The sequence below is a fragment of the Scyliorhinus canicula genome, chromosome 15 (assembly GCF_902713615.1).
Source record: "Scyliorhinus canicula chromosome 15, sScyCan1.1, whole genome shotgun sequence".
NCBI lineage: Eukaryota > Metazoa > Chordata > Chondrichthyes > Carcharhiniformes > Scyliorhinidae > Scyliorhinus > Scyliorhinus canicula.
This window is the reverse complement of record NC_052160.1, coordinates 51,984,658-52,011,329: the sequence shown is the minus strand read 5'-3', so window position 1 is coordinate 52,011,329 and position 26,672 is coordinate 51,984,658. Positions and strand designations below refer to the sequence as shown.

Genomic DNA, 26,672 nt, shown 5'->3' with positions numbered 1-26,672 from the left:
CCTCCTTAACCTAACCTGCATGCCCCTGGGCACGAAGGGGAAATTTTGAATGGTCAATCCACCTAACCTGCATATCTTTGGACTGTGGGAGGAAACAGGGGCACTCGGAAGAAACCAACATAGACAGGAGGAGAACGTGCAGAGTCCACACAGGCATCACCTATGGCCGAGTTGGACCCGCGTCCCTGGTGCTGTGAGGCAGTAGTGCTAACCACTGTGCCGCCATGCCATCATGACTACTGGTTCATCAAACCACAGTGAGAAACATTGACATCCTGATAAGTCTTGATGTATTTGCAGAGACACGTCTTCGGACAACAATTCCATCCTTCTGGCTACTATTAAAGTGCCAAGCTGCGCACTCTTGATGGCTGTCATAACTTCATATTTGTTTTTCAATTTTTTGAACAAAGTGTCAGCAGCAACTGTCATAGCCTCTTTGATAACGTTGACATTGGTGAATGGTTTCTTACGCTTCACCACTTTTCACTAATCTTGCCTCTTTGCTAGCCTTTGCCTTTATACACAGGTTTTGGAAAGAGTGACTTTAAAGTTCCATTTAACTCCCCAACTTTCTTCATTCAAATTGCATTGTTTAATGGGAAATTTTCTTGAATTTGTGCATGTTTGTCTTGTGATGCCGTTCCAAATGACCTCTTTTACAAATGGTCTTGCCTTTGACATTCGTAAAAAGATATTTGTTTTCCCATTCCTGGTGGAAATGGTACATTTTTGCCCCTGGCTCCTTGCTCATCATTTTATCTTCAACCAACTTATTCTAAGTTTTGGCTTACTGCCCGAGTCCTGCAAATGTTTGGCATTGTTCAGCAGGCAATGAGCTGATTCTCTCATCATTACGTAAAATCCCGAGGCGCTTGCAATTTGGTGAGGTTCGGCAGGCAACGGCAATCAATTGTTCGAGACCCTAGAACTGACCTGTCAATCGCGATCGCCTATTTGGGGACTACTGCCCAACAACCAGTTGATATCCTTGTGCCCTTTTAATTTGGATTCATCACATATCTTTGATTTTCACTTCCTCAAGTATTGACGGCCATGTCTTCAACTATCCTTCCTTATAATCCCCTCTCTTTCTGCCAATTTCTTCCTTTAAGACCCTCCTGAACACTGACCACCTGTGCCAAACATGTTGTCACATGCCCTAATGTCCCTGTGTGGATTGCTGTCAAATTTAGTATTATAATGCTCAAGTGAAGTACCTTAGGATGTTTACTATGTTAAATGTGTTATATGAATGTAAATTGATGTTGTGGTACAATTATTTGGACCTCTCTTAACTCGCAGGGTTACTGAACCAGGAGTGAAAGTGTAAACTCCGTCGTTGTCTGCTGTAAGCTGCTGACTGCAGCTGCTGGTCTCAGAGCAGCATTGCCCTGTCACTATTGCCTTTATTTTTTTCTTATCCCATCCTTAAAGTTACAAAGCCAATGCGCAGGACGGACAGTGGACGCCCTTAATCCAAAAAACAATTCAAATTCAAATTGAATCCAATTCATAGACTCCACAAGAGAGACATACAAGATCCAAGCTGACAAGGAAAGACATTTCACCTCATCTTAGGCTCGATCTTAGCCAAAAGGCCACTATAGGCTGATTTTCATTAACGTCTCTGATAAGGGCTATGTATTTTGTGGAGCTGCTCGATGTAGGTTCTTAGCCTATTGGAACTCAAAAAGGATCTATAGTGGCAACGTTTTCAGCGACTACCTATGTCTGCGTTTCCCAGAAATATTTCAGAAATTTAGGGCATTTGATTTTGCTTTTGAATATATTTATAAAATACCATGTGTGAAGGCTAATAACAAAGTGGCTGCAGAATATTAAAGGGATGACTTTATAATTGTAGGTCAAGCTGCCATTTGATTTTTATTATACCTTGGAGATGCTGTTTCACTATGATACGATAGCCAGATGTTTCTGTTTAAGTCACATGATTGCAGAACATCCGCGCAGCTTCAGACGTTTACTGCCTCGAGGGATTCCCAGGATGGATAAAATGAATCTTTAGTTTGCCAATAGGAGACTTCACCAGGAAAACATCGAAGGGGGTAGCGAGTAGGAAAGTACACGGCCTTCTAGAAGGAATTATGTCCGCAGTGATGTATTTTCAAGCGAAGTTATGATTATGCTTTATTGAATGTCTGTCTCCTTTCTAGTCTAGAAGGAATGATTTAAGTACAGATTATACCAACAGCAATGCGTTCATTCCAGGAGGCTTCCAAAAGCTTTTGATGTATTCTACTTGAGGCAATCACACCTAAAAGATGACCATTTGTCAGAAAGAAAAGCCCAAATACTACAGATATTCTTTTGCAAATCTCTTGGGAAGCTGAAAGGAAGTTCAGGGCTGAGAATTCAGACGTTTTTGGAAGGAGCTTCAACACATTTGTCTCGCAGTGTCTTCCTGCAGAATGGTCTGCTAACGATTATTGCAGTAATATACTAAAGCAATCACCCGGCATGATTTTGAAAATACTGTGGCAGATGCTCACAATTTCTTACATTGACCAGTGAAAACAACCAGCCCTTTATAAGATTAAAAATAAATTGAATATTTAGTAACATTTGACGGACTAGACTAGTGCTTCATTTCTAGAAAAAAACCTGCCTCGCACATCTCCTCTAAATGTTGTCCCAAGGACCTTAAACCTATGCCCCAAGTGACTGACCCCTCCACCCTAGGAAAGAGTGACTGCCCATCCACTCTATCTATGCCCCTACAAGATTATGAGAGCCATGGTAGATTGGATGGGCAGGCACTCTTTCCCAGGGTGGAGGGGTCAGTCACTAGGGGACACAGGTTTAAAGTCTGTGGGGCAAAGTTTAGAGGAGATGTGCGAGCAGGTTTCTTACACAGAGGGTGGTGAGTGCCTGGAACGCATTGCCAGGGGATGATGTGGAAGCAGATGCATTAACGGCGTTCAAAAGGCATCTCAACAAATACATGGATAGAGTAGGTATAGAGAGATACGGCACTAGGAAGTGCTGAGTGTTTTGGCCAAGGGTGGCATCACCGGCACTGGCTTGGAGGGCCAAAGGGTCTGTTCCTGTGCTGTATTGTTCTTTGTTCTTTTTGTTAGAAGTAAACAAGAGGAGAAAATGTGCCACGAGGGTATAAGGATCAAGTGACAGACTAAACCATGAGGTCACCTTATCAAGGTTATTTTGAATGCACGTCGATGTTATGCAGTAATATATACAAATCCATGTTTCTTGTAGCTCCACAATGAGTGACACTTTTCACCTAGAATTTCTATTTCAGGTATAAGCCTCATTTAAAGTCAGAACCTAAATTGCAGTTGGCAAGATATTTTGTAGGAGTTGCAGCATCTGATGGAAAAAGAGCACTCACATGCATGCACGAGCATGCACACATATGTATCCATGCACATATCTAGAAATCTTGCACCTGTGCACACTTCCGGTATACCATACCTTACTTCACCTTGTCACGTTTTATGTTCCACTTTGTTAGTTTCTTCTAACGGCTTACATGTGTGACAGAATTACCCGAAGTGTGCACATGTATCAATATCTTAACCTCAGCAGTCTATCGTTCTTCAGTTTTTACACTTTAAGTGTCAAAAATATAAAATTCGAGAGGCAATTTCTTCTGGCATTGGGAACTTGCCAGCAATTGCCCATCTGCCAACCGTCCTGATCAGCACCAATTAATTTTTAATTGACTTTAGGTTGTGCCTGTTGGCAACAATTGAGCGCTGTGTCCTAAAAGGAAGAAGTCAGATAAACACAGCTGTATCAATGATATCTTATGTATTGTGTGGTGGAATACGCCTCTCTTTATAAAGTACTTTACCATCTGATTTCCCTTCAGAAATAGAAGGAATTAACTTTTTTTCCACCACTTGCATTTACATATATTTTTCTTATGTTCAGGTTAACTCCCTTCCAGCAAGAGTATTGGATGCTCCATTAATAACAGTAGTCAAATTAAGATTCATGATCAACTATCATGAGGCATGAATTAAGGACGCCCTATTCGCCAAGTTTGAATCATTTGGCTAGAAATCTGATCTAAATTGACACAACTCGATCCTTAAAATAATAAAAAACAACTTCATTTAAACTAGGCATGCAATTTCTCTTTGTCATCGTAACTCTCAAAGTCATTTCCCCACGATGTGATTAACTGTTTTCAAGGGACAGATTTTTCGTTTTTTCTTGATTGTTCAACTGGTCATGTTCATGAAAATAAGACTGTTTCAGAGAAATTTAGCATTTGAATATGACTCCTTGTTTTTGCATTCATTCAAATTAAGTTGCATTCATGGACAATATCCCATCCCAAGTTCATTGCTGGGTCACCAGATAGATCACTTAACAGTTGCTGTGGTTTGTATGGAAAAATGACCATCCAGGCTAAGTCCCTCCTGGTCAAAGTTCATTCACCCTGTCGGCTAATTAATAGGAATTGCCTGGAAAGTTGGCTCTGAGGGAAAATAAAGAGAAAAAACCCTTATTCAAATATTGTGTAAGTTTAAAAAGTGTAAGGTCTGCGACCAGAATTATTTTGGCAATATGATGTATCTGTGGCATGATAACGTTGCCAGAATTTCCTGGAAAAGGTGCAAGGGAATTAAACCATGGCACAAATTTAAGGTCTCTTTATCGCTGCTGTATGGTTTCCCTTGCCGAATTCCAATGTCATCATTCTACCCACCCCTCCGCCACTGCTCCTATAAAAATCAGTGGTAAAGTCGAGTTGCTGAATTAATCCTGCTCTGAACTCCAGTGCCACTGATCCTGAAGCAGAATGGCACTGATGACCTGGCAGCGGCCTACTTTATTGCTCTGAAATCAACTTCGCGAGACAAGGGACCTTTTTCACCCATACAAAGACAAAATACTGTGGATGTAAGGAATCTGAAAAAGAACCAGAAAGTGCTGGAAATACTCATCAGGTCAGGCAGCATCTATGGTGATGGAAACCAAATTAAAGTTTCAGGTTGAAGAACTTCTGTCCTTTCACTGAACTTTGTCAATTTACACAGCGCGGCAGAGGCGTACTGACACTTTTGGGGCCCCGCGCGCTCTCTCTTTACGTGGCCCCCATGTCATGTCCCACCCACTGGTGATGTCAAGCCCTGCCCCCAATGACATCAGTACCTGCCCCCAATGACATCAGTACCTGCCCCCAATGACCTCAAACCCCACCCCGATGGCGTCAGGTCTCACCCCCAATGACGTCAAGCCCTGCCCTCAATGACATCAGTGTCCTCTTGACCCTGCAGCTCAGACAGTGCAAGCCACAACCCCCAAATCACTGCTGAACTGCTTTAGTGCATTAAACTTATGAGAGCAAGCCTGCAATTGATGAATTGAGATACACAATGTAAGTCCCAAAAAGCCAAAATCGCTGCTTTAGTGCTCTTTAACTTATGAGAACAAGTCTGCAATTGATAAATTTGAAATCCACAATGCATGCCACAAAAACCCAAAATCATTGCTTAACCCATTTAGTGCTCTTTAAGAACAAGCCTGTAATTGATTAATTGAAATCCAAGCCTACCTGTTGTCAGCCTGATGGTAGAGATGGTTAATATTGCGATCTGTGTTCTTGAGGTGAGCAAACATGAATTGGCTGCTGAGCAATGGGATGGAGAAATGAGCAGATCATATGATTGCAGCACAGCACAGAATGAGCCAGAAAACGTCCAGTGCAATGAAGGGGAGTGCCCAATGCAAGTCTAGTATCAGTGGCCTTTCTATCAATTGTCTGGCTGGATTCCGCTTTTTGTCCAGAAGAGGTGAGACTTTATGAAGGCCAGTAGTGAGAGCAATGAGGATGGTGGTTACTCACTGATATAATCGTCTGCATGTGACAACCAGGCATTATATCAGACCAGTGATATGTTCTCTTTTGGAGAATAGAATTTAGACTGGAGAACATGGTAGAGGGACAGATGTTTTTAGATTTTCTTGCTTCATCAGTTTGCATTCCATTGCAATTTAGGTAGCCTTTCCTCTGCACTTTGTCTTCACAAAATTATCAGTAACTTCATTGTAGGTAAAATCTTGTAAGGTTGCATTTTCGATTGTCAGTGCAGCTGAACTTGTCAAATGTTCTTGGACTCACCATACTTCGCAAATAATTTTTCACTCATTTCAATACAGGGGATGAACATTCACAAGAAGCATTTGTGACAGCTATTGGTAAAAATGTTTTCAGAATGGTTTCCACATTTGGAAAGGTTGGCTACAATCCATCATGTACAAGCCTGTAAATCAGCTGGTGATCTCAAAGCATAGAGCTCATCATTATTGATGAAATTAATGAATTGTTTTACTTTACCTTCAGAAGGATTTGTTTCCTCCCAGTAGAATTCAATTAATCTCTTACTTAAACGGCTTTGAACATTCTTATCCAAATTTTTGTTGAAAAGCACGCGAAATAATTCAACAGCTTTCTTCAACAGTCCAAAGATGTGCGGGTTAGGTGGATTGGCCATGCTAAATTGCCCGTAGTGTCCTAAAAAGTAAGGTTAAGGGGGTGTTGTTGGGTTACGGGTATAGGGTGGATACGTGGGTTTGAGTAGGGTGAGCATTGCCCGGCACAACATCGAGGGCCGAAGGGCCTGTTCTGTGCTGTACTGTTCTATGTTCTATGTTCTTCAGAGATTCACTTCTACTCTGCAATTGCACCATTATTGTCAGGTATTCTCCAACTCTGCGCCGGGTTGGAGAATCCCCTGGGGGAAGCGCGAATCCTGCCCCGCTACCCTGACGCCGGCTTCCCTCTTCTCTGGAGGCCGTTTTTCAGGCGGCGACGGGATTTCCGCCATGCCGGTCGGGGTCTGTTGACAGCGGCACTTCCCGGCGATTCTCCGGGCCCCGATGGGCCGAGTGGCCGAAAAGTTTTGCCCAGTCCCGCCGGCATCGATTACTCACCTCACACACGGTGGGACCTGGCAGGTAAGTGTGTGGGGTCTGTCCTGGGGGGGGGGGGGGGGGGGGGGGGGGGAGGTGGGGGGGCAAAGGTGGCCTGGCCCACGATCAGGGCCTAACGATCGGTAGGCTGGCTGGTTCCGTCGGGGCTTTCTTTCTTCCGTGCTGGGCCCCTGTGGTGCTCCACCATATTGCCCGGCGGCCGGCGTGGAGAAGGGAATCCCCGCGCATGCGTGGAACTCTGCCGCCCATTCTGCGCATATGCGGGAAAACGCTGCCATTCTGCGCATGTGCGAACTCACGCCAGCCCTTTGGCGCCGGCTGCAGCTGCGGGAACCACTCCGGCGTCAACCTAACCCCCTAGAAACTGGAGAATTCCTCACTTTCGGTGGCCGTTGACGCTGGAGTGGTTAGTGCCGGTTTACACGCTGGCATGGGATATAGCCCCATTATTGGAGAATCCCACCCATAGTATCACAAATGAAATTGACAGTATCAATGATGATCTTCCCTTTCACGTTTAAAGTAATTTTGTTGTCCATTGTTTCATTAAAAGTAACCTGCTGTGCACTGTCCACTTCTCATTATCAGAGGGACTTGTACTCTTTGTTAATATTAATGCCTCTGCTTCCACTGAGGTACAGTCATTTCAGACTTCCATGAAAAAAATTCTAACTGAGGCTGACAATTGTGAAACATTGAATAAAGTTGTTTCAACATTTTGCAACCATTTTGTGTTGATATTAATTCTCTGATGTAAATGGTTCCACAAAACAGTACAAACTGCAATATTATACTTTTCAAACTTCTCTACTAAGGATTTTGCTTCAGATTTCACACGTTTTCTTTGGTTTTGATGCGACTACATCTGATTAGCATTCCTTAATATTAACCAAGTTCATTCTCAAAGCCAAAATAGCATCAGCACGAGAGGAACACCTGGTGTCACGTTATTTTGACTGTCAAATGTTTTTGATGTGCCTTCTCCAAGCGTGATTGCCGCATATTCCGCTGATGTGTGGAAACCGAAAAAAAAGGCATACAAGTTTTGAACAAAGTTTTTTAAAAATACGCCTGCCTCACATGATTCAGATGCTGCGTTGCACATTAAATTCAAGGAGTGATTGGAACATGGATGAATAATGCACAGGGCCATAGGTTGTTCCACATTGCTTGTAGACCTGAATATTTTCCTATCATATTTGAGGCATTATCAAAGTTTCACACACAACAGTATTTGATGTCCAAACCTAAATTTGCAATGTTTTCCAAAACAGTTGTCTCCAAGCACTCAGAAATGTGGGAATGTAACTGGACAAAACAGAAAAATTGCTCTACACCTTTACCATCGCTGGTCACATCTCCTAAAATGAATATTAATTGGCCTGCATGACTCACACCTGGTGTTGAATCAACTATCATGGAATAGTATTTGGCATCTTTTACTTCATTACTGAATTGGTTTCTGAGTGGCTCTGCCATTATAGTAATGAAGTCATCGTAAGTTCTGAGTGTTAAAAAGATAGTCTACCCAGAACCACAATGTTGATCATTTTTGAAGCTCGTCAAATTCAGTGAAATATTCAAAGCTGGCAAAAAAATTACATCTTCAAGTTGACATTGATGACTCATCATATCCTCCTCCAGGAAGTCCCAAGGAAGACAGCAGTTTGACACTGACAGTAACACATCTCAACACTTTCCTCCAATAAGAATACTCCGTTCAAACAGCTGATAACACAGAATCAATTCTTCCAGATAATTTACATCTTTGAAAGAACACACACACTGCTTAAAAAGACTTCTTGAAGTTCCATGACCACCAATACCTCTTACAACATTTCTCCGGTTAGAGCACCCATCGACGTATGATTGTTTCCCTTTACTTGGAGCAGGGAATACTTTGCAAACAGAACAGTTGACTGCCTTAGAGGTTCTGAAGAAAATCAACCAATTTCTTCTTTCCGTCATGCCAATTCTCCTCACCCTCAGAAAGTAGGACCCATTAAGACTTCTAAACTGCTTTCGGTCTCAAACCACAAACACTTTTCTCAAATTTACCATATTTTCTATGTTCTCTGGTCTATTTATTACAAAATATTCAATCATATCAAGTGGAACAAACTTTGGCCATAAGACAGCCCTCTCACTCTTAGCCCTGACCTGTGGTCGAGTCGCCCTGCTGCGCCCCGAGAAACACGATGCCGGCGCTTGCCTGGTCCTCGCTCCTCCCGACTGCTCACTTCTCGTTCGGGTGGCCAGGTCTCAAACATGAATGTCCACATGTGCTCTGGCTGCCTGGCTGCTGCTGGCTATCTGGTTTGGCCCCTGCTCTCACCACTGCCAGGCTGGTTGCCGCCCAGCCCTCTCACTCTCAGCCTTGGCCTCTGGTCGAGTCGCCCAGATAGCTGCTGCTCCTCGAAAACCTGGCGCTCGCACCTCCTGACTGCACACCTCTTACTCGGGTGACCCGGCCTCAAGTGTCACCGACAGCGTGTGCTCCTCGCTGGCTGCCTTGGTGCTGGTTATCTGACCTGGCCTCTCCCGCCAGTCTGGTGCTGCCAAGCCCTCTCAGTCTCAGCCCTGGCCTCCGCTCTAACTGAGTCATGCTGCTGCTCCTTGAAAACCAGAACACCAGTGCTTGCCTGGTCCTTGCACCTCCCCGCTGCTTCCCTCAATAGCTGGTGCCAAGCACCACCTTCTCGCCTTACTGAAGGTTTCACAGGCTCGCACTTCGATGTAAGGTCAGCGACCTCACTTTTGCCAAAGGCTGCCAGGCCGAATATCAGAAAAAATTCAATGAAAATTCAGAAATTTCACAGGAGATAATCAGGCGATCCCTGAACTGCTCTTCATGTCCACCACCTCAGTGTCGTGCACATTGTTTTCCCGCTGCAAAGAGGAGCCCACCAATCAAAGCCCGATGTTGTTCTGTTGAGCCTATCAGCAAATTCCAAGCTACCAGGCTCTGATTAATGTTCTCTGATTAACGGTTTGCAGTCACCTCTCAGTATGGAGCCGCATCATTGGTCGGGTCCCGCACTGCATGTCTGTGTGTCTCATTGTAAGTTCACCTCTGTGGTGTGGTATTTTTAAAGGATAGGCTGGCAGACCATGAAAGTGCAAACAAGAGCATTATTAGCAAGCTGTTTTCTCACAGGCTGCTAGAATAGACTGACTGTTAGCCCGCCCAAACCGCCGATGACATCTTCAGTATGTCGCATGATCGAATTCTTAAAGTGATCTTGTTCCACCTGGGAATAAACATGAATACTCAACGCTCAGTGCATATAAAAATAATAAACTCAGGCATTTTAGCTGACTGTAAAGTTCCTTCTTCAGTGGAATTGAATCTTTAAAACTCATTTAACGTTTATATCCATTTACTTGGTCACTTAGTAATGTTGAGTGTTACCTTTAACATGGGATGTCCACTCAAAAGTATGTTTCTTTTGAAATTCATTTTGAAAATTACAATTCAATTACATTAAATTAAATTGCAGTTCAGTGGGGCAGTGCGTTTGTAAATATTGTATTGCAGGAAATATTTAAAGAGTTAAGATAACGATTGGAGACCAGGCAGCTGCTCTGAATTTAAAGATGGGGTAACTGAGTAATGCATTATTAAATAATTACTTCCGATCCTACCTTCCATTGAAATTTTAATATATTTAAACGGCAAAGCACAGGACATGCGCTTTGAAATGAATTGGGCCACCAACATCTGAAAACAATTACAGTTTAGAAGTCCTCAATTGGCTCAGGTACTTGCAGCCTCACTTGGGCTACCCGTATTACACCAAGGGATTACTTCACAAGGCAGCATTATTAACATGATAAGTACAGATCTGTTGTAAATTCTCCAAATGTGGACTTGCCAGTCGAGTGCGGGCTTTTCCATTAGACGTGCACGGATCTTTCAACCTTGTACATGATCAAAATCGGATTTGATGGCCAATGTTGGGGCTGGTTTAGCACAGTGGGCTAAACCGCTGGCTGGTAATGCAAAACAATGCCAGCAGCACGGGTTCAATTCCCGTACTGGCCTCCCCGAACAGGCGCCGGAATGTGGCGACTAGGGGCTTTTCATTGAAGCCTACTTGTGACAATAAGCGATTATTATTATTATGTTTGTCAATAGCTATTGGCTGCTCCACTCCCAAATTCCCTGTCTGTAGTGTATTTTAATTAGTTCTCCAACAAAGTATGGTCTAGCTTTGCCACTGGAAGGTCCAAAACAGCATATGTCGAAATCCATTTCTTAACAAATTAACAATACAATGGCATGAATTTCATGAAGACACATCAATCGGACATTTAGATTGTGTGAAAGTGTTGAACTTTTCTACTCGTTCTCTTTTCATGAGTATTGAGCAGCAACTGAGTTTTAACTGCCGGACATGCAATGCTGTTGAAAAGTTTGATGTCTATTTGTTTTCAATAAAACTTTTTGATTGTTTTCTGCTCCTTGTAAATTGCTCATCAATTCATGCTTTCCAGCTGTAGAAGTGGGCATGTGCAAATCATGGATGAGTAGGAATTAGCGGCCCTGCAACTTCAGGATTCATAAGAGATATTATTTGGGGAGTAAAGTGGGTCAGACATGATTTATTCCTTCCCCTTCTTGATCCTTCTCCGAGATAAATCACTCCTACATTTAATTGAGGTGTTTAAAACTTCAATGTTCAGGGGCCGCTTGAAAATATTGCCGTAGCTTTGAGCTTTCTCTCAGTACTGATGTGCCGCTAATGTGCCAGTTGATTCTAACTTGCAAACATTTTGCATGTTCAACTGTCACTGTAAAACCTTCTCTAAAATGCAAATTTTGTGTAAGTCAACAAAGACAGAATCCTGTTGAAGTCACAAACCGCCCGGATTCTTTCTGGAGACCCTCATTCAAAATGCTGCTGCCCAGGCCTGGTGGAAATGTTTCCAGTTGAGGGATAGCGAATTGAATTATGGTTAACCATGTGCATCAAACCAATGTTCTTTTGGTTGAGAACTCTATCGCTTAAGTGGTTTTTCTACTTTGAGGATGATACGTAAATGCAAGTTGTTGCTGTTGAAGTATAAGCGTGTAGATTCCATACATGTTCACTGAAACCGAGTATTGTTTTTCATTCCTGGGAAATGAGTATGTCCAGTAGACCGGCAATTCGGACTCATCCCAAGTTACACTTGAGAAGGTGATGCAGCATGAATTTCTGCAGACAAATGCTGCTAGGCAGGGAGCAGGCGGTGCTGAATCAACAGTGATACTGTATATATCCAAGTTAGGATGGTGTTTAACTGGGAGAGGTTGGAGATGGTGCTCTTCCCATGACCTGCTGCAGTTGTCCTTCTTAAATCTAGTTGGTGAAAAATGCAAAGTGGCATTATAGTAATGATTTTCTAATGTTCTAATGTATGTAACACTTTGAAAAGCTATTGACAAGCGAATAGTAATAGACATGTCATGACTGACAAACATAATAATCATCTTTATTGTCACAAGTAGGCTTACATTAACACTGCAATGAAGTTACCATGGAAGGCCCCTAGTCACCACATTTCAGCACCTGTTCGGGTACACAGAGGGAGAATTCAGAATGTCCAAATTACCTAACAGCATGTTTTTCGGGACTTGTGGGAGGAAACCGGAGCACCCGGAGGAAACCCACGCAGACACAGGGAGAACGTGCAGACTCCGCATAGACAGTGACCCAAGCCGGGAATTGAACCTGGAACCCGGGTGCTGTGAAGCAACAGTCCTGTGCTGCCCATATCTGCACATTTAGGGCATAATTCTCCCAAGTGATGTCTCAGTGTGGTCTTCGGTGGTAATTGGGGGTGCGATACCCGCCAGGTGACTCGGCGTGATCCAGCTGCACTCGGACATTTATTTGATGGGGAATGAGTTTTACACCGGCACTATACACGGCGGCAAGTCGGGATGCCCTGACCTCAAAGTGACAGTTAAGGCCCCACCATCTTCGCCGACATCGGGAGTTCAGTACTCCTCCTTCACCTTCACCATCGCGGGCATTGGGGCTTCAATGTTCACCCACCATCATCCTTGGCATCAACCCCCTCACCCCTCCCCCACCCAAAGAATTGCTGGCATTGGGGTTCTCCAAAATGGTGTTTGTTCAGCACACCCCCCCCCCCCCCCCCCCCACTCTCCCCCCAGGTGAGCGACACCCCGTAATGGGGTCACCAAATGCTCCTCACTTCATGCCTCTTCCCCTTTCAGGCCACGCCCTTGGCAGTTCCAATGTGGTCCTGGTATTTCCAACCTGGCACTGGGCTGCCATATCCCTGGCCACCCGGGGGCTCCATGGTCATCACACCTGGGGCAGGATTCTCCCAAACCAGTTTTCTGGTGCAGCATGCCCCGCCGATGGCGGGATTCTCCGTCTCACCAGCTGATCAATGGGGTTTTCCATTGTGGGCAGCCCCTGGTCTCCGGTGGTGGGAGGGCTTCATGTTGCGCTTGCGGATGGGAGAATACCGGGAGACAGGAGAAACCGGCTTCAAACACTCCTAGCATTTTTAAGTTAGGATTTGAAATTGCGAATCTGGTTAATGCCCACTGAGTACTTGAATCCGACTGCGTCAGCTGCAGCAGGCCGGGAGCATCACCTGCTGTTTAGCGCCTGGCGCAAACGCGTTTCGGGGCTTTCTGGCAATTCTCCCAACATAACGAGATTTGCACCAGTGAACCGCCCCTTATTTTTTTCAACCTGTGCGAACTATTATGGTCAGCATCAATTGGCTCTGTGCTTTCAATTTCTGTTAAAGGCTTCTGAAGATTGCACAATTACATTGCAGAATCTACAAAGTTACTCAACAGAATTATAATATTAAATTGTGCAATGTCTAACTGAAGGAATTGTAACCTGCAACTCAGAACAAGTGAAAGCTGGCTGCATTTGACACCACACTGAATTGAATTGTTTCCACTCAGGAAGTGCCTCGAGAAGCATTTCAAAGACATGCACCTTGCTGACCTAGGAAGTAATAATTCTGTGACCCTTACCGGTGAAGTTGTTGAACTTCTAGCCATTGCTGGGTGCTTCCTGCATTGGTCTTGGAAGAGGAAGGAAGGATGCGGTAGTGTCCTCAGGGAGAGGGGGTTGAATTCTGTGCTCATTTAATACAAATGCAAACACAAGAACTAGTTTATTAATTCCAGGTTGCATGGAGATTATTATCACACTTGTTTATTGGCAATGCAGATATATTTATGTTGTACCATTTGTGAGGAACATGAACATGTCGGAACTGAACATGTAACCCAAGTTTAGAAGTATGTTATGTACGTTTTCCACTTTTGATAGTGCATGTTATTTCCACAACCTTCTGAAAGTCAACCTCAGCACTTCAAGAACCCCCGATGATCCTGACTAGTTTCAGCAAGTGAAAGTGCTTTGTGTTCATGCCAACTAAGTAGCTAATTAGAGTGCTAATAAAACATCAATGGCCTTCGCATAACTATTTGAAACTCATGATTTTTCTTTCCAAAATTAACTGATCAAGATTGTAAAAATAATTCCTTTGCCTTTTGCCATTTAAAAACAAAACGACACTTGCTCAGGAACACTTCTGTTCTCGATGAAATGTTCTGCACATTTATTTAATTCAGTCACTTCATTTCCCTAGGAGCCTTGCAGGATCTCATGAAATTAATGCTCAAAGATTTCAGATGCTACTGATGAGTATTTTAGTGCCACTGTACTGCCACTATGAAAACTTGGAGCCAGGGATTCTCTCCCTGCTGCCAATTACGTGCCTCAAAATAAAGGGAGGAACAGTGGACATGTTTTCGGCAGGCCGACAGCTTTGCTTACCTTTGTGACCAGCAAACCACACCAATTTGTGACCCGACAAACACTTAGATTAGCGTTCAGGAAATCGGGTGACTTCTCTCATGTCCCTCTTACAGCAGCACCCTAGTAAGCTCTTGGCTCAGGTACAGAGAATACCAACCTTCCCCCAAGCACATGGCTGCCCAGAATCTGGCTACAATTTCTTTCTTGCAGATGTTCAAGGAGTTTCCTGACATGCCAAAGAACAGAGACTGGGTTTTTCTTTTAACTGCAGGAGGTGTACAGGCTTTGTGAAAAAGCATTTGGAAGTATAACAGTCAGTATTTTCCAGAGCATTTCCCTAGAAAGAGCAACTCATTGCAGGTTTTCAACATCTTGTACTCGAAAATTGATATCTGTTTGCTCATCTCTGTTAATCCTCAATCATTTTTTGTTCTATGTTCCAGACTCAACCTGTGCCTAATCCTATTGCATATTATATGCATCGATCCCCATGGTGGTTCCACAGTTTTGAGGTCCTTACTAACCATTTTATTGAGCTTATCGTGCCCTTTTTCCTGTTAATTGGGCGCCGGATGTGTGCAATCCATGGAATCCTGCAGATCCTTTTCCAGGTAGGATTGGACATTTGCCACTACTCCTGCTCAATTCTCATGTTATTGTTACAAAAATGCTCAGAAGAAAAAGAAATGGGATTAAAGGTATCCCAGTTAGCTGACAACTGTCACTGCCACAGGATAATTTTCTATGGTCTAGTGTATTCCTAGGCTTCTTTTCCCACGCAGTTACTTTGCTTATTTCACCAATTTTTCACCAACTCCTGTGAAAGTATTACTCTTGTATATCGAATTCACACCACAACAACAGGCCATTTGACCCACCTGAACCATGCTGCTGTTTACGCTCTTTGTTTATATTCTTCCTCCTATATGGGCCAGGGTTTAGAAACTCCAAAGTAAGTTATGTAGTTCACCTGACCTATAACCTTTGTTAAATTTGGCTAGGATGAGCACAAGCGCCTTCACTAGAGGTGTGATTCAACAGTCTTCCCAGACACTTCAATCTAACGAGCTTTATTTGAAGGATGGAGTAAACATTTATATAGACACACAGCAAGAATTTTTATCAATTACAATCATAAAGGCACCACCCAGTTACAGTAAACCAAAAACCCCATTTCAAGGCATAGCACAGCACTGTGCATTCTGACTTGAATAAGGCTGGCTTTTCCTGAGATCCCCGTCTCACAAGCAGGTTTAAACCCTTCCAGAAAGCAAACTATATCGAAAGCTACCACCAAGGTCATTTTTACTGGAACAGATATTTAAATTGAAAATAGAGAGAGATGTGCCAAAACACTTCTGTTCTCTGACTTGAGTCCACAGCAGCCAAATGTGAAAGCAAAACCAAAAACAGCTCACAGAACCACAGCCCAGCCCACCGCCACAATGACATCACTAAAGCCATGTGATAAGACAAAAAGCTTTCCTAAAGGGTCGCACATGACACTACTTTATCTCACCCACAGCATAACCCTACTTTTCCTTTCTCCCACAAGTACTTATCCAGCTTCCTCTTAAACTTATTGTTGATATTTGCCACGACTACCCCATGAAATAGAGCGTTTCACATTCTCGTCACTCTGAGTTCCTCCTGAATTTCTTATTGGATTTATTGATTATCTTAAACTTATGAAGCATAGCTTTGATTTCCCCTTCAAGTGATGCTTTATATGACTAACCTACCCTTCATAATGTTAAAGTTCATATCAGGGTACCCCTTTAGTCTCCATTCTGGAGAAGAAAGTTCCAACTCATGTTATGATCCCATAGTCATCAGTCGTCTCTTCTTGCCTCACACAAGTGACTGTTCTTCATATGTAAATGTGTTGACCGCTGGGAAGGTGCCTTGGTGATGCAGCACTCTTAAGTCTGTCCCTGTTCTTGCCTAATATCCATACATGCAGACTACCCGGCAGGGAGTCAATGGCTAGCAATCAAGAACCCAAATCCCCCTCCCCCCACCCGCTCCCAGTCCCTCCTCTACCTATTAAAAGGCATTGAGGCCAATTCTGTGATCTGGTTGGGACAATTGCTGAGATCAGTTAGTTCGCACAGCCTGGTGATCAAATTTGTAACTTTCTAGACTGCAAGCCCTACCTCTGTTCTGGGGGTTTCATTATGCAATAGGCAACCAGGAGGTTTTTTGGTGGGATGTTGATTTGAGCCCTGTCTGCCTCTCGGGTCCCATCAGGGCACTATTCTGATGAGGAGCAGGGGTATCCTGGCTAATATGTATCCCTCAACTATCATTAAAAAATGCTGATAAGCTAATCATTATCAGATTACTGTTTGTGGGAGTTTCCTGTGTTCAAATTGGTTGTCATGTTCTCTGCATTTCATAAGTGACTAGATTTCAAAAGGTTTTTCATTGGCTGGAAGGCACTCTGATACACCTTGAGGTTGCAAAAGGTGGGTGTGAATTCAAGCCTTTCTTTTTGGACAGCACGGAATTAAATTTGCAACATCCCAACTCTCTGTTGCTCAATAACAACAGCCGTGACATGAAATTTACCAGCTGCGCGAATACTCTGCCTCTTTTTGTTCTCTTTTTGCTCCGTGTAACATTTTACATCCAAACGGTGTCAAATTTCTGATGGTCAGGGCAGAAAGGAATCAAACTGTGTCCAGAATTTGTGTGCCAGGAATCTCAGATATTTACTTGCGCTTCATTTTTATGTTAAGGGGATGCTTGCTTATCACATCTGTGGTTACATATTTTGGTTATGAAAGATGCCATTTTTAATCCAAATCCATAAAGTTTGCCATCAGCTGTTCACTAGCAGATACATTTGGAATATCTGAACTGACTGAATTTTAGTCACTTGCTTCAGTTCCACAGAAATAAATGAGTTCCTTTCTGAATGGGATTATGGACATAACAGGGACATTAGGAGCCTGAGTAGACTGTTGAGCCTGCTCCACCATGTAATTAGATCATGATTAATCTTCCTCTCAACTCTATTTCGCTGCCAGTGCCAAATGTGCTTGACTTCCTGACCCAAGAAGATCTCAGTATTGAAAGCTTCTGTTGACATGCCCATCATCAACAACTTTTTTGGGTGAGAGTTTCTAACAAGTTATAAATTTCTACCATGAACCTTTTGATTTCCCCACCAGAGGAAAATACCCCAGAGAACCTTTGTTTTAAATCATTGTAAACACCTCAATCAGATCACTCCTCAGTCGCTCAATCTTCTATACTCAAAGGACTAGCAGCTAAATATTTTACTCCCATTGATTGTTCTGAATAAAGAAGCTGCCTAATCACCTTGTATTTCTATTTTAAGGATTTCTTTGCAATTATTATAAAGCACACTTTGTACAATCTCTTGCTTCTGAGTGACGCAGGATGGTACATTAAAAATATAGATGTGGCGGTCTGATTAGTGACTCCTTGACTTTCTGTTCAAAATTGTACAAGCAGTGAATCAGGTGTACCAATCCCTTGCCCAAATTCCCATAATGCGCTTCTGTTCCATGATGCCCTGCTAGTTTATTAAATGGACTTTGCAAATGAACAGATTTGTGCTCAACTTGCTGCTGCACCTGTAACTTTCAACAGTTATTCGATAAAGTTGACCCAAGCGCAGGGCCACTGCAATGATGGGTTGGAAACAGTAAAGAACAAAGAGAAAGTTGATGGCCTTTTTTTTTACTGTAAATGAGTGCAGCACTTAAGAGTGATGTTGTGTTTATTTAATGAAGATGCCAACTCAGTTGAAATGATAAGCTTGGCAAGTGTGTTAAAGTAGTGGACATGCAGGATCTTGGATGAAGACATTAAGCATCTGGCTGCTAATGCATTCTTGGCAGCCATTTCTACCCTCAGACTTCCAAAGCATGCAACATTTTTTTTTCACATTTGCTGCTTAAATGACTTTGTACTTGTCCAACAGGTTGGAGTACTCAGAACTTATGGATGGTAATATTCTTTCCGTGTTTCTTCTGATGCACTGTACATTGTCTCAAAACATTACCTGAAAATCCTCAAGAGCGCATAGATCATTGTTAAAATCTTATCTTTAGGTCTATTTTAGTGATCAATATGAAAGATGATTGAATCTGTTGTTTGATTTTTTTCTGTTATGTTTCCATGTGAGGGGCCATTTAGATGACTATCAGGCACCTAGGTATGGACCTATCATTTTATACAAAGAACAGCATTAGCTTATCCATGACCACTGGAGATTTGGTACAAAAAATAGAGCATTATTGGATGCATTAGGGTGCACTTTCCTGGTCATATGCCTGCTCTGGCTATGGCTCAGTTGCCATCTTTCGCATTACATAGGATGTCCGGCACAGAAACGCTTTATTCAGTCCAGCAAGGCCACGCCGGCATTTATGTTCCACTTGAGTCTCCTCCCATGTTTTGTCATCTAAATCTATCATCGTACTCATCCAATCCCATCTCCCTCAAACTTGTCTAGCCTTCCCTAAATACATCTATACTATTCACTTCAACCACTTTGTGCGGTACACTGTATGAGATACCGGGTTCCCCATTCTTATCACTCTTTTGGTGAAGAAGTTACTTCTGAGTTCCCTATTGGATTTCTTGGTGACTATTTTATATTGATGGCCTCTAGTTATGGTTTTCCCAAGAGGAAACATTCTCCCTGATCAACTATACCTTGTATGATTCTAAAGATCTTGATTAGTCATCAAGAGAGTGGAGGCCCAACCTATACCCACACATCTCTCTCCTCTGAGTTAGAGGGTTGTGGTCAAGACCCATGCCAGCATTTGAGCACAAAAGTCAAGGCTGACACTCCAGTGTAGTCGTGAACAAGTGCTGCACTGTCAGAGGTGTCTTTCAGATGAGATTTTAAACCAGGCGGAGTTATTCCCAGTGTACTGGTTAATGTTTATCCTTTATCAACATTATTAAAACAGATTATCTGGTCATTATTACATTGCTGTTATAGGATTTTACAGTGCAGAATTTAATTGCTATGTTTCCCACATTACAATCATGACTACATTTCAAAAGTTCTTCAGTGGTTATGTAGCATTTTCAGATTCCCTGGCTGGGATTCTCCCTTCCAGGGTCTAAGTCCCCATGCCAGCGGGAAAACCGGCGCCACGACTCCGGCATCAACGGGCCCCCAAGGTGAGGAATTCTCACCTGTCTCGGGGGCTAGGTTGACGCTGGAGGGGTAGCGCCGAAGGGACAGCGCGAGTTCACACATGCGAGGAACGGCATTTGTGATCACGAACATGCGCAGATTGACCATCATATTTTGGCACATGCATAGGGGATTCTCTTCTCCGTAGGGCTCCGCCATGGCCAGGGCGGAAGGAAGAAGTGCCCCCATGGAACAGGCCCACCCACAGATCGGTGGGCCCCGGTCGTGGGCCAGGCCACCCGGGGTAGGATCCCCGCATGCCAGTTATCACTTTTAAATGATCAAGTGATCTAAACACCTTGTTTAACATACAAAGAGACACCAGTATACATCTGCTTGGCTTGAATGCAGCTCTCTAACTGAAAGCGAAACTAAGAAACAGAGCCAAAAAGAGCTTCCAGCTCAAAATGAAAGTAAAAAGCGGAACACATTCCAGCTCCACCCACACAATGACATCACTGCAGCCATTTGATAAAATACACTTTTCGTAAAGGGACTCACATGCCAAAATGAGCATTATTGAAAGCAAACTCTTGTAATCATCTGAGAGGAAATTGTACTTCTGTGCGATGTGACTTGCTTATCTTAAAAACTATGAGCAGAATTCTCCCAAAACATTTCTGGGTGTTGTCCCCGGTGGGAAAACGGGTGAGATTCCCACTGGGTGCTTTGGGCAATTCAACCACTTTTTTCAGAGCCTGGGGAGATTCTCACTGAATTCTCCCACATTTTCTTTGGAATGAGGACCTAAAGATGCCAGCAAGACGGGCTCCTCAGAGATTGGGATGTCCTAAGTTGAAGGTCTTTCTTTTGCCTCCATGAATATTTGGACCACCCCACCCCCCACTCTCTCACTCTCCCCTGGGTCCCTTCCACCCCCCACCATCAAAAGATGTCTGGGACCCTCCACACACAAGGTGCTGGCACGAGAGTGAACACCCTCCCCAAGCTTAAATAGCCTCCAAGGCCCCTGATGATGCCATCACGACTGGTTCATCACGACTGGTTTCCACTTTTGGAAACCAGTCGTGATTTACAGGGGTTCCTGCAGGCCAATGAATCCCAGTAGCAGGGAGAATCCAGCTCAAAACTGACAGCACAATTGAATGAAGATTTAAATATGCTAAACTGGTTCATGCTGGCATTACCGTCACGTTTTAGAATGTCACATTAAAAGGCTTCATCTGTAAACATTTATATGTACAACAACAATAGTTCCCAGCCATTGCCAATTAATTTAGCACATGGAGCCTTTACAACATGACAATTTCCAGTAAATTTCAATTTTTTTTTGAGGTGATTAATGCTAAAATTCCACCTGTCTTCTCTTCTAACAATTATACAGGGCAGCTTCACTGAATATTTGTCAGTTCCAGGTCATTATTCGAGGTTTGATCTTCAAGCAATCAATATGAGCAAGTGGTACGTTTAAACGTTGGTCCTTGAGAATTGGTTTTGTTGAGATAGTGTGGGATGGTATGGTGTCTCAAGGCAATACCAGGCAGATGGTAATAATGAAGAACAAAGTGCTTATTGGCAACTAACAAGGGTAACGTATGTACAGACACAAGAGTATCTAATATAGATGTTCACATTCGCTCCCGGGTTCACTCTGAGCAGGATCCCATACCCCAGGATCCAGGCTGATACCTCATTGGTTGGGGTTCTCTCACACCTGCATGATGGGCCCCAAGCCAGTCACATGGACTGTGAGGGCACGCCCCTTGAAGGGGCCGCGCTACCACAATGTATTATTCTAAATCATATATTGTCCTCGCATCAGTTCTCGCAAGTGATCATTTCTTCATGAGTGGGCTTTGAAGCTGTTGAGGGGCTTGATTAGAGAGGACCTTTTTGGCTGAGTTTGATTTTGATGTAAGTAACATCTTTCAGAAACTGAGGCCCCATCTCAGGTGCATATATAAGATCCCATGGTGTTAGAAGAGCCCTGGCCAATGTTTAACCGCAAGTCAACATCACTGCAAAAACAGATCATCTGGCCCTTCTCATGTCGCTGTTTGGAAACTTGCTAGTTGCAAACTGGTTTCCAGGTTCCCTAATTATAAGAAAGGCTTCATTTCAGAAGTATTTCATTGGCCATAAAGCACTTTTGGATGCCCTCAAGTCATGAAAGCACCATACAAATGCAAGTCCCTGCCATTAACATTAATGGGTAGAAAATTATACGTTCTGCACCTGTGCTCTCCCGCATTTGGCTTCCATTGAGTAATGGCAATCTGGAAATAATAGATTGTAAAATCACCCTTTATATGTCGCCTGTATCTTTCTTAGATTAGTGATGGCCAGTTATCTTTATTTAATACTTAAAATAACTGCAGATGCTAATAAGGGAGATGAGACATCCAAATATTACCTTTACGATTGAAAGGTGGGCAGCACGGTGGCGCAATGGTTAGCACTGCTGTCTCACAGCACCGAGGAACCGGGTTCGATCCCGTCTCGGGTCACTCTCTCTGTGGAGTTTGCACATTCTCCCCGTGTCTGCATAGGTCTCACCCCCACAACCCAAAGATATGCAGGGTAGGTGGATTGGCCATGCTAAATTGCCCCTTAATTGGGAAAAAAAATAATTAGGAGCTCTAAATTTGTAAAAAAAAAGAATTGAAAAGTGAAATATTCAATTGTGCTTTTATTATTCCCCAGCGGCCCGCAAATATCTTCGTAAGTGATGTTTGGAGTGATACTTTTGAAGGATACTGGCTATCACAGGAATCATTGCTTAGGCTTTGTTAATGTGTATTTGCAAAGTAAAGAACTGTAATTTCACGAAATATGACCTTGGCACACAACTCACACCTGCAGTATTATTGAAGAAAAGAAAAATCACAATCATCAACAACCCATGCCCTGGGGGAAAGTGTCACTCACAATAGTTTCACTACACTTGGTATAACTTTTCCTTTCTCTATCTACACGGTCAAGATAGTCTTTTAAAGTGATGAGCATACTACTGGAACAGTGAAGATGTAACGTAGGATTAAGCGGTTTCAGCGTTAAATGTGAATAAGAGAAACACAGGGGAGTTTTAGGGAAGCAATCTTATGTCTCGTACATCTTTAATGCAACTGAGGGGCTGGGAAGGGGAGAGTAGGAAATCCAAAGTGACAGGAACTTCAATACTAAAGCAGTGAATGATGGATTATGCCATGTTGATCTCTGTACATTGTTACATCCATCCAACCTAGCCTGGGGATAAAAAGCTACCCTTTCACATGTTGTAATTTTCTGCAAGACTTGGCCCATACGTTGATAAGTTAGTAACTTGTTTTTGTTTTTCGCCTACCCCAGTGTTGACTGACATTAAATAATCTCGTTAACCCAAACTGAATTCTCAGGGAATTAATCACAAGAAGGATCTCTTAGTATTTCCGCAGCTTGGACCTTGGGGTCTACACATGCAAAATTTCACCGGTGGATTTGCAAAAGTATTTGTAGATTGCTATCACCCTCGGGGCGTCCCAAAGTAAAGTGCAGCAAAATTTTAGGGAAGCAATCATATGTCCCATACATCTTCCACGTTTCCTCTTAAGTGAACGTTTTTGAGAGATCTGCAAAACTATGCTCAGTTCCACGGCAAATTAGTTAAAGGGGGTATTCTATTTGTACAGATAATAAACAAGTTATGGATTTGCCTGTATTGCAACAAGTTCGAATTTTAATATTTTGTGATATGTTACGCCTTTTGTTTGGCTAGAGGAGAGCAACAGCACATCTCCCCTCCTGTTACATTAAAGTGATATATGGAACTGATGGCATTGAAAGGAGTTGTCAATCAGATGAGATTGATTTAGAAGATGTCAAATGTACACGAAAGCCTCTCTTGTGAAAAAGTCCGCTACACACAGACTGTATTGCCAACCTGGGACCACACTGCCAATATATTTTCATTTGAGTTTGTTGCTTTGCAATGTTTCAGCCTCCTGATGGTAACTGCAGTTAGCTTTGTAGAGTATAGATTTGGAAGGCCACAGAGATAATCATGCAGCAGAGATACACTTGTTGCATGGAGGCCCCCTGCTCATTGCAAAGTTAGCTTGGTAGTGTCTCTCAACTGGAAGTACAGTGTGATAAACTGTAGATGCTAGAGAATAGCCACAGAGTAAAGTTTCCATGGGGAGAATTCTCCCATCCTGCCTGCAGCAGGCAGGTGCGGAGAATCTGGTGGGAGCCAAAAAGTCAGAAACCTGCCAGCGTAAAATCACGTTGAGATTCTCCCAATGGCATGACGCTTTTCCCACTGATCGATGGCGCGAATGCTATTTTATTCATTTACGTCTCATGAATGCTCATTAAAACAGGCATCCTGTCAGGCTTTCCAGTCTTGCGTCTCGCCTGCGTGAAATCACATCGGCATCACACCCGATTGATGAAGAGTGGCATGTACAAGGTGGCCCTCAGTTCAGCAGAGACTCCGAGGTGAGTGTAACACTTCCATAGTGCCACACTGCTCCTGATGCACTGTCCATTGCGCTTTGGGGGCAGATCGGTTCCTGCCCTCCATCTCCATGCCAAACTGGTCTTCATGGACAACACCATGGTGGTGAACCACTCCGGCGTGGGATCGGCAGAGGTGCGGAATCCTCCGCACCTTCAGGGGCTAGGCCAGTGCTGGAGTGGTTTGCGGCCGGCGTGGAAGGCCTTTGGCGTCGCGCCAGCCGGGGACGAAGAGACTCCGCTGGCCGGCGCGGGTCCGCGCATGCGCGGGAGCGTCATCGGCTGCTGACGTCATCCCCGCGCATGCGCCGGGGGGGGGGTTCACCTTCGCGCCGGCCATCGCGGAGGACCACATGGCTGGCGCGTAGGAAATGAGTGCCTGCACATCACAGGCCCACCCATGGATCGGTGGGCTCCGATCACAGGCCAGGCCACCATGGGGGCACCCCCCCCCGGTGTCAGTTCGCCCCGCGCCCCCCACCCCCCAGGTCCCCGGAGCCCGCCCGCACCGCCAGGTCCCGCCGGTAAGGGTCCTAGTCTAATTTACGCCAGCGGGACCTGCATAGAACGGGCGGGACTTCGGCCCATCGCGGGTTGGAGAATCTCCGGGGGGACGCTGTGAGCGGCCGCCAACCGGCGCGATTCCCGGAGAATTGGGCGGCTGGCGGGGGCGGGATTTACGCCACCCCCCAGCGATTCTCTGACCCGGCTGGGTGTCGGAGAATCCTGCCCATGGTGTTCAAACTATGTGACAAATGGCTGAAATGATGTCCTGAAAGAAGGTTTATGGTCTGATTTATAGTTTAACCTAAGTTTCATCACAAGGCAAGACTCATAAATGTGTTTATTTCATTCTCTTTTAATACATTGACTGCTCCCGACTAATACACAGATGGAAAATGAGTCACCTTGTTGGATATGTTGATTTTGAAATAGTTATCAAAACAGCCCATGGAATGAACTGAGCATGGTAATGTTTGCAGTGATGCCATTGCATTGCATGTAAATGGCTCGTCTCTTCAGTAACATTTCCAACTTTAACTGGGAGACGGCTACACTGCAGATATACAGTAAACCACAGGGTATCACTCCAACCCTGCCACACGGTTCCTCTCAAAAATAACCACCTTTCTTATATCATTTTAGAAAGTTAGCATCATCAGTCTGCTCAAATAATTTGTGGAGGTTGAGCCACAGCTGAGTTTAATCAAGTTCTTGCCCAGTAACCCTGTTTAACTTTTTTTGGAAATATTTTAATTATAATTTATAACAATTTTTATAAAAAACATACGATAACACAGAATAACAACCAAACAGTAAGAACCTCCACCCCCCCACTTACAACGCTATAATCTCACCAATAAATTCCCCCCCACCCCACAACAGCTAACAGTGACCAACTCTTTAAAGTACATTATAAACAGTCGGCATCTGCGGTAAAACCCTTCCACTGACCCTCTCTCGGTAAACTTGACCTTCTAGACGTGCAAAAACTTCACTAAGTCATTCAGATATTCCGGGGGAGGCTTGGCGACATAATCGACCTCCAGCCCAAGAGGGTCTGCCTCCTGGCCACAAGCGAGGCAAAGGCCAGGACATCTGCCCTGCTCTCATCTCGAGAGCAGGCACACCTGAAATCTCAAAAATTGGCCCAGGATTGCCGACATAGTATCACCAACCAGCTTTGAGTACAGCCAGAACATGTACGCACGGTGCACCGGCCCCCTCGAACACCGATCACATCTATCCTTCACTCTATCGAAAAATAGACTCTTTCTAGCCTGTGTGAGGTGTGCATGAAACACTACCTTTATCTGGATGAAACTCAGCCTCCCACAGGATGAGGTCACGTTTACCCTCCTCAGTGCCTCTCTCCAAATTTCCTCTTCCAAGAGCGGCCCCAGCCCCTCTGCCCACTTTGCCTTCACACCCTCATAAGCACGTCTCCTCCCGCACTATCCATTGGTAGTGTGGTGAGATAACCACTGTAGTTATGTGTACTGCAGTAGGGGGATGTATGCCTGTACCTGTAATACAGGTTCCTCCGCCCACAGGGAGCTTATGTATAAATGTATGAGAGCTGCTCAGACCCTTAGTCTACAGTTGCAGATGGAGGGACAACATCGTACAACAATAAAGCCTCTATTGAACCAGCCTCTCGGCTTTGAGTATAATTGTTAGCGCTACAGGTATATGTCCGACGTAATGGCCAGCTCCGACCCTGAGCAGGATAAAAAACGCTCAAACAAGTTAGAAGCTGGGAAGTGCCTTTTGACCCAGCTACGCACCTG

General features: G+C 44.0%; 1 protein-coding gene across 4 annotated transcripts in view; it reads left to right on the top strand.

Annotated features, from left to right (window-relative positions):
* The window catches only part of lmf1 (lipase maturation factor 1), a 945,108-nt gene that overhangs the window by 523,766 nt on the left and 394,670 nt on the right, over nt 1–26,672 (top strand). For all 4 annotated transcript variants that reach the window (XM_038821131.1, XM_038821133.1, XM_038821130.1 and 1 more), the window contains one exon: nt 15,182–15,349. In XM_038821131.1, coding sequence (XP_038677059.1) covers nt 15,182–15,349 — 168 coding nt within the window. The remainder of the gene's footprint in view (nt 1–15,181; nt 15,350–26,672) is intronic.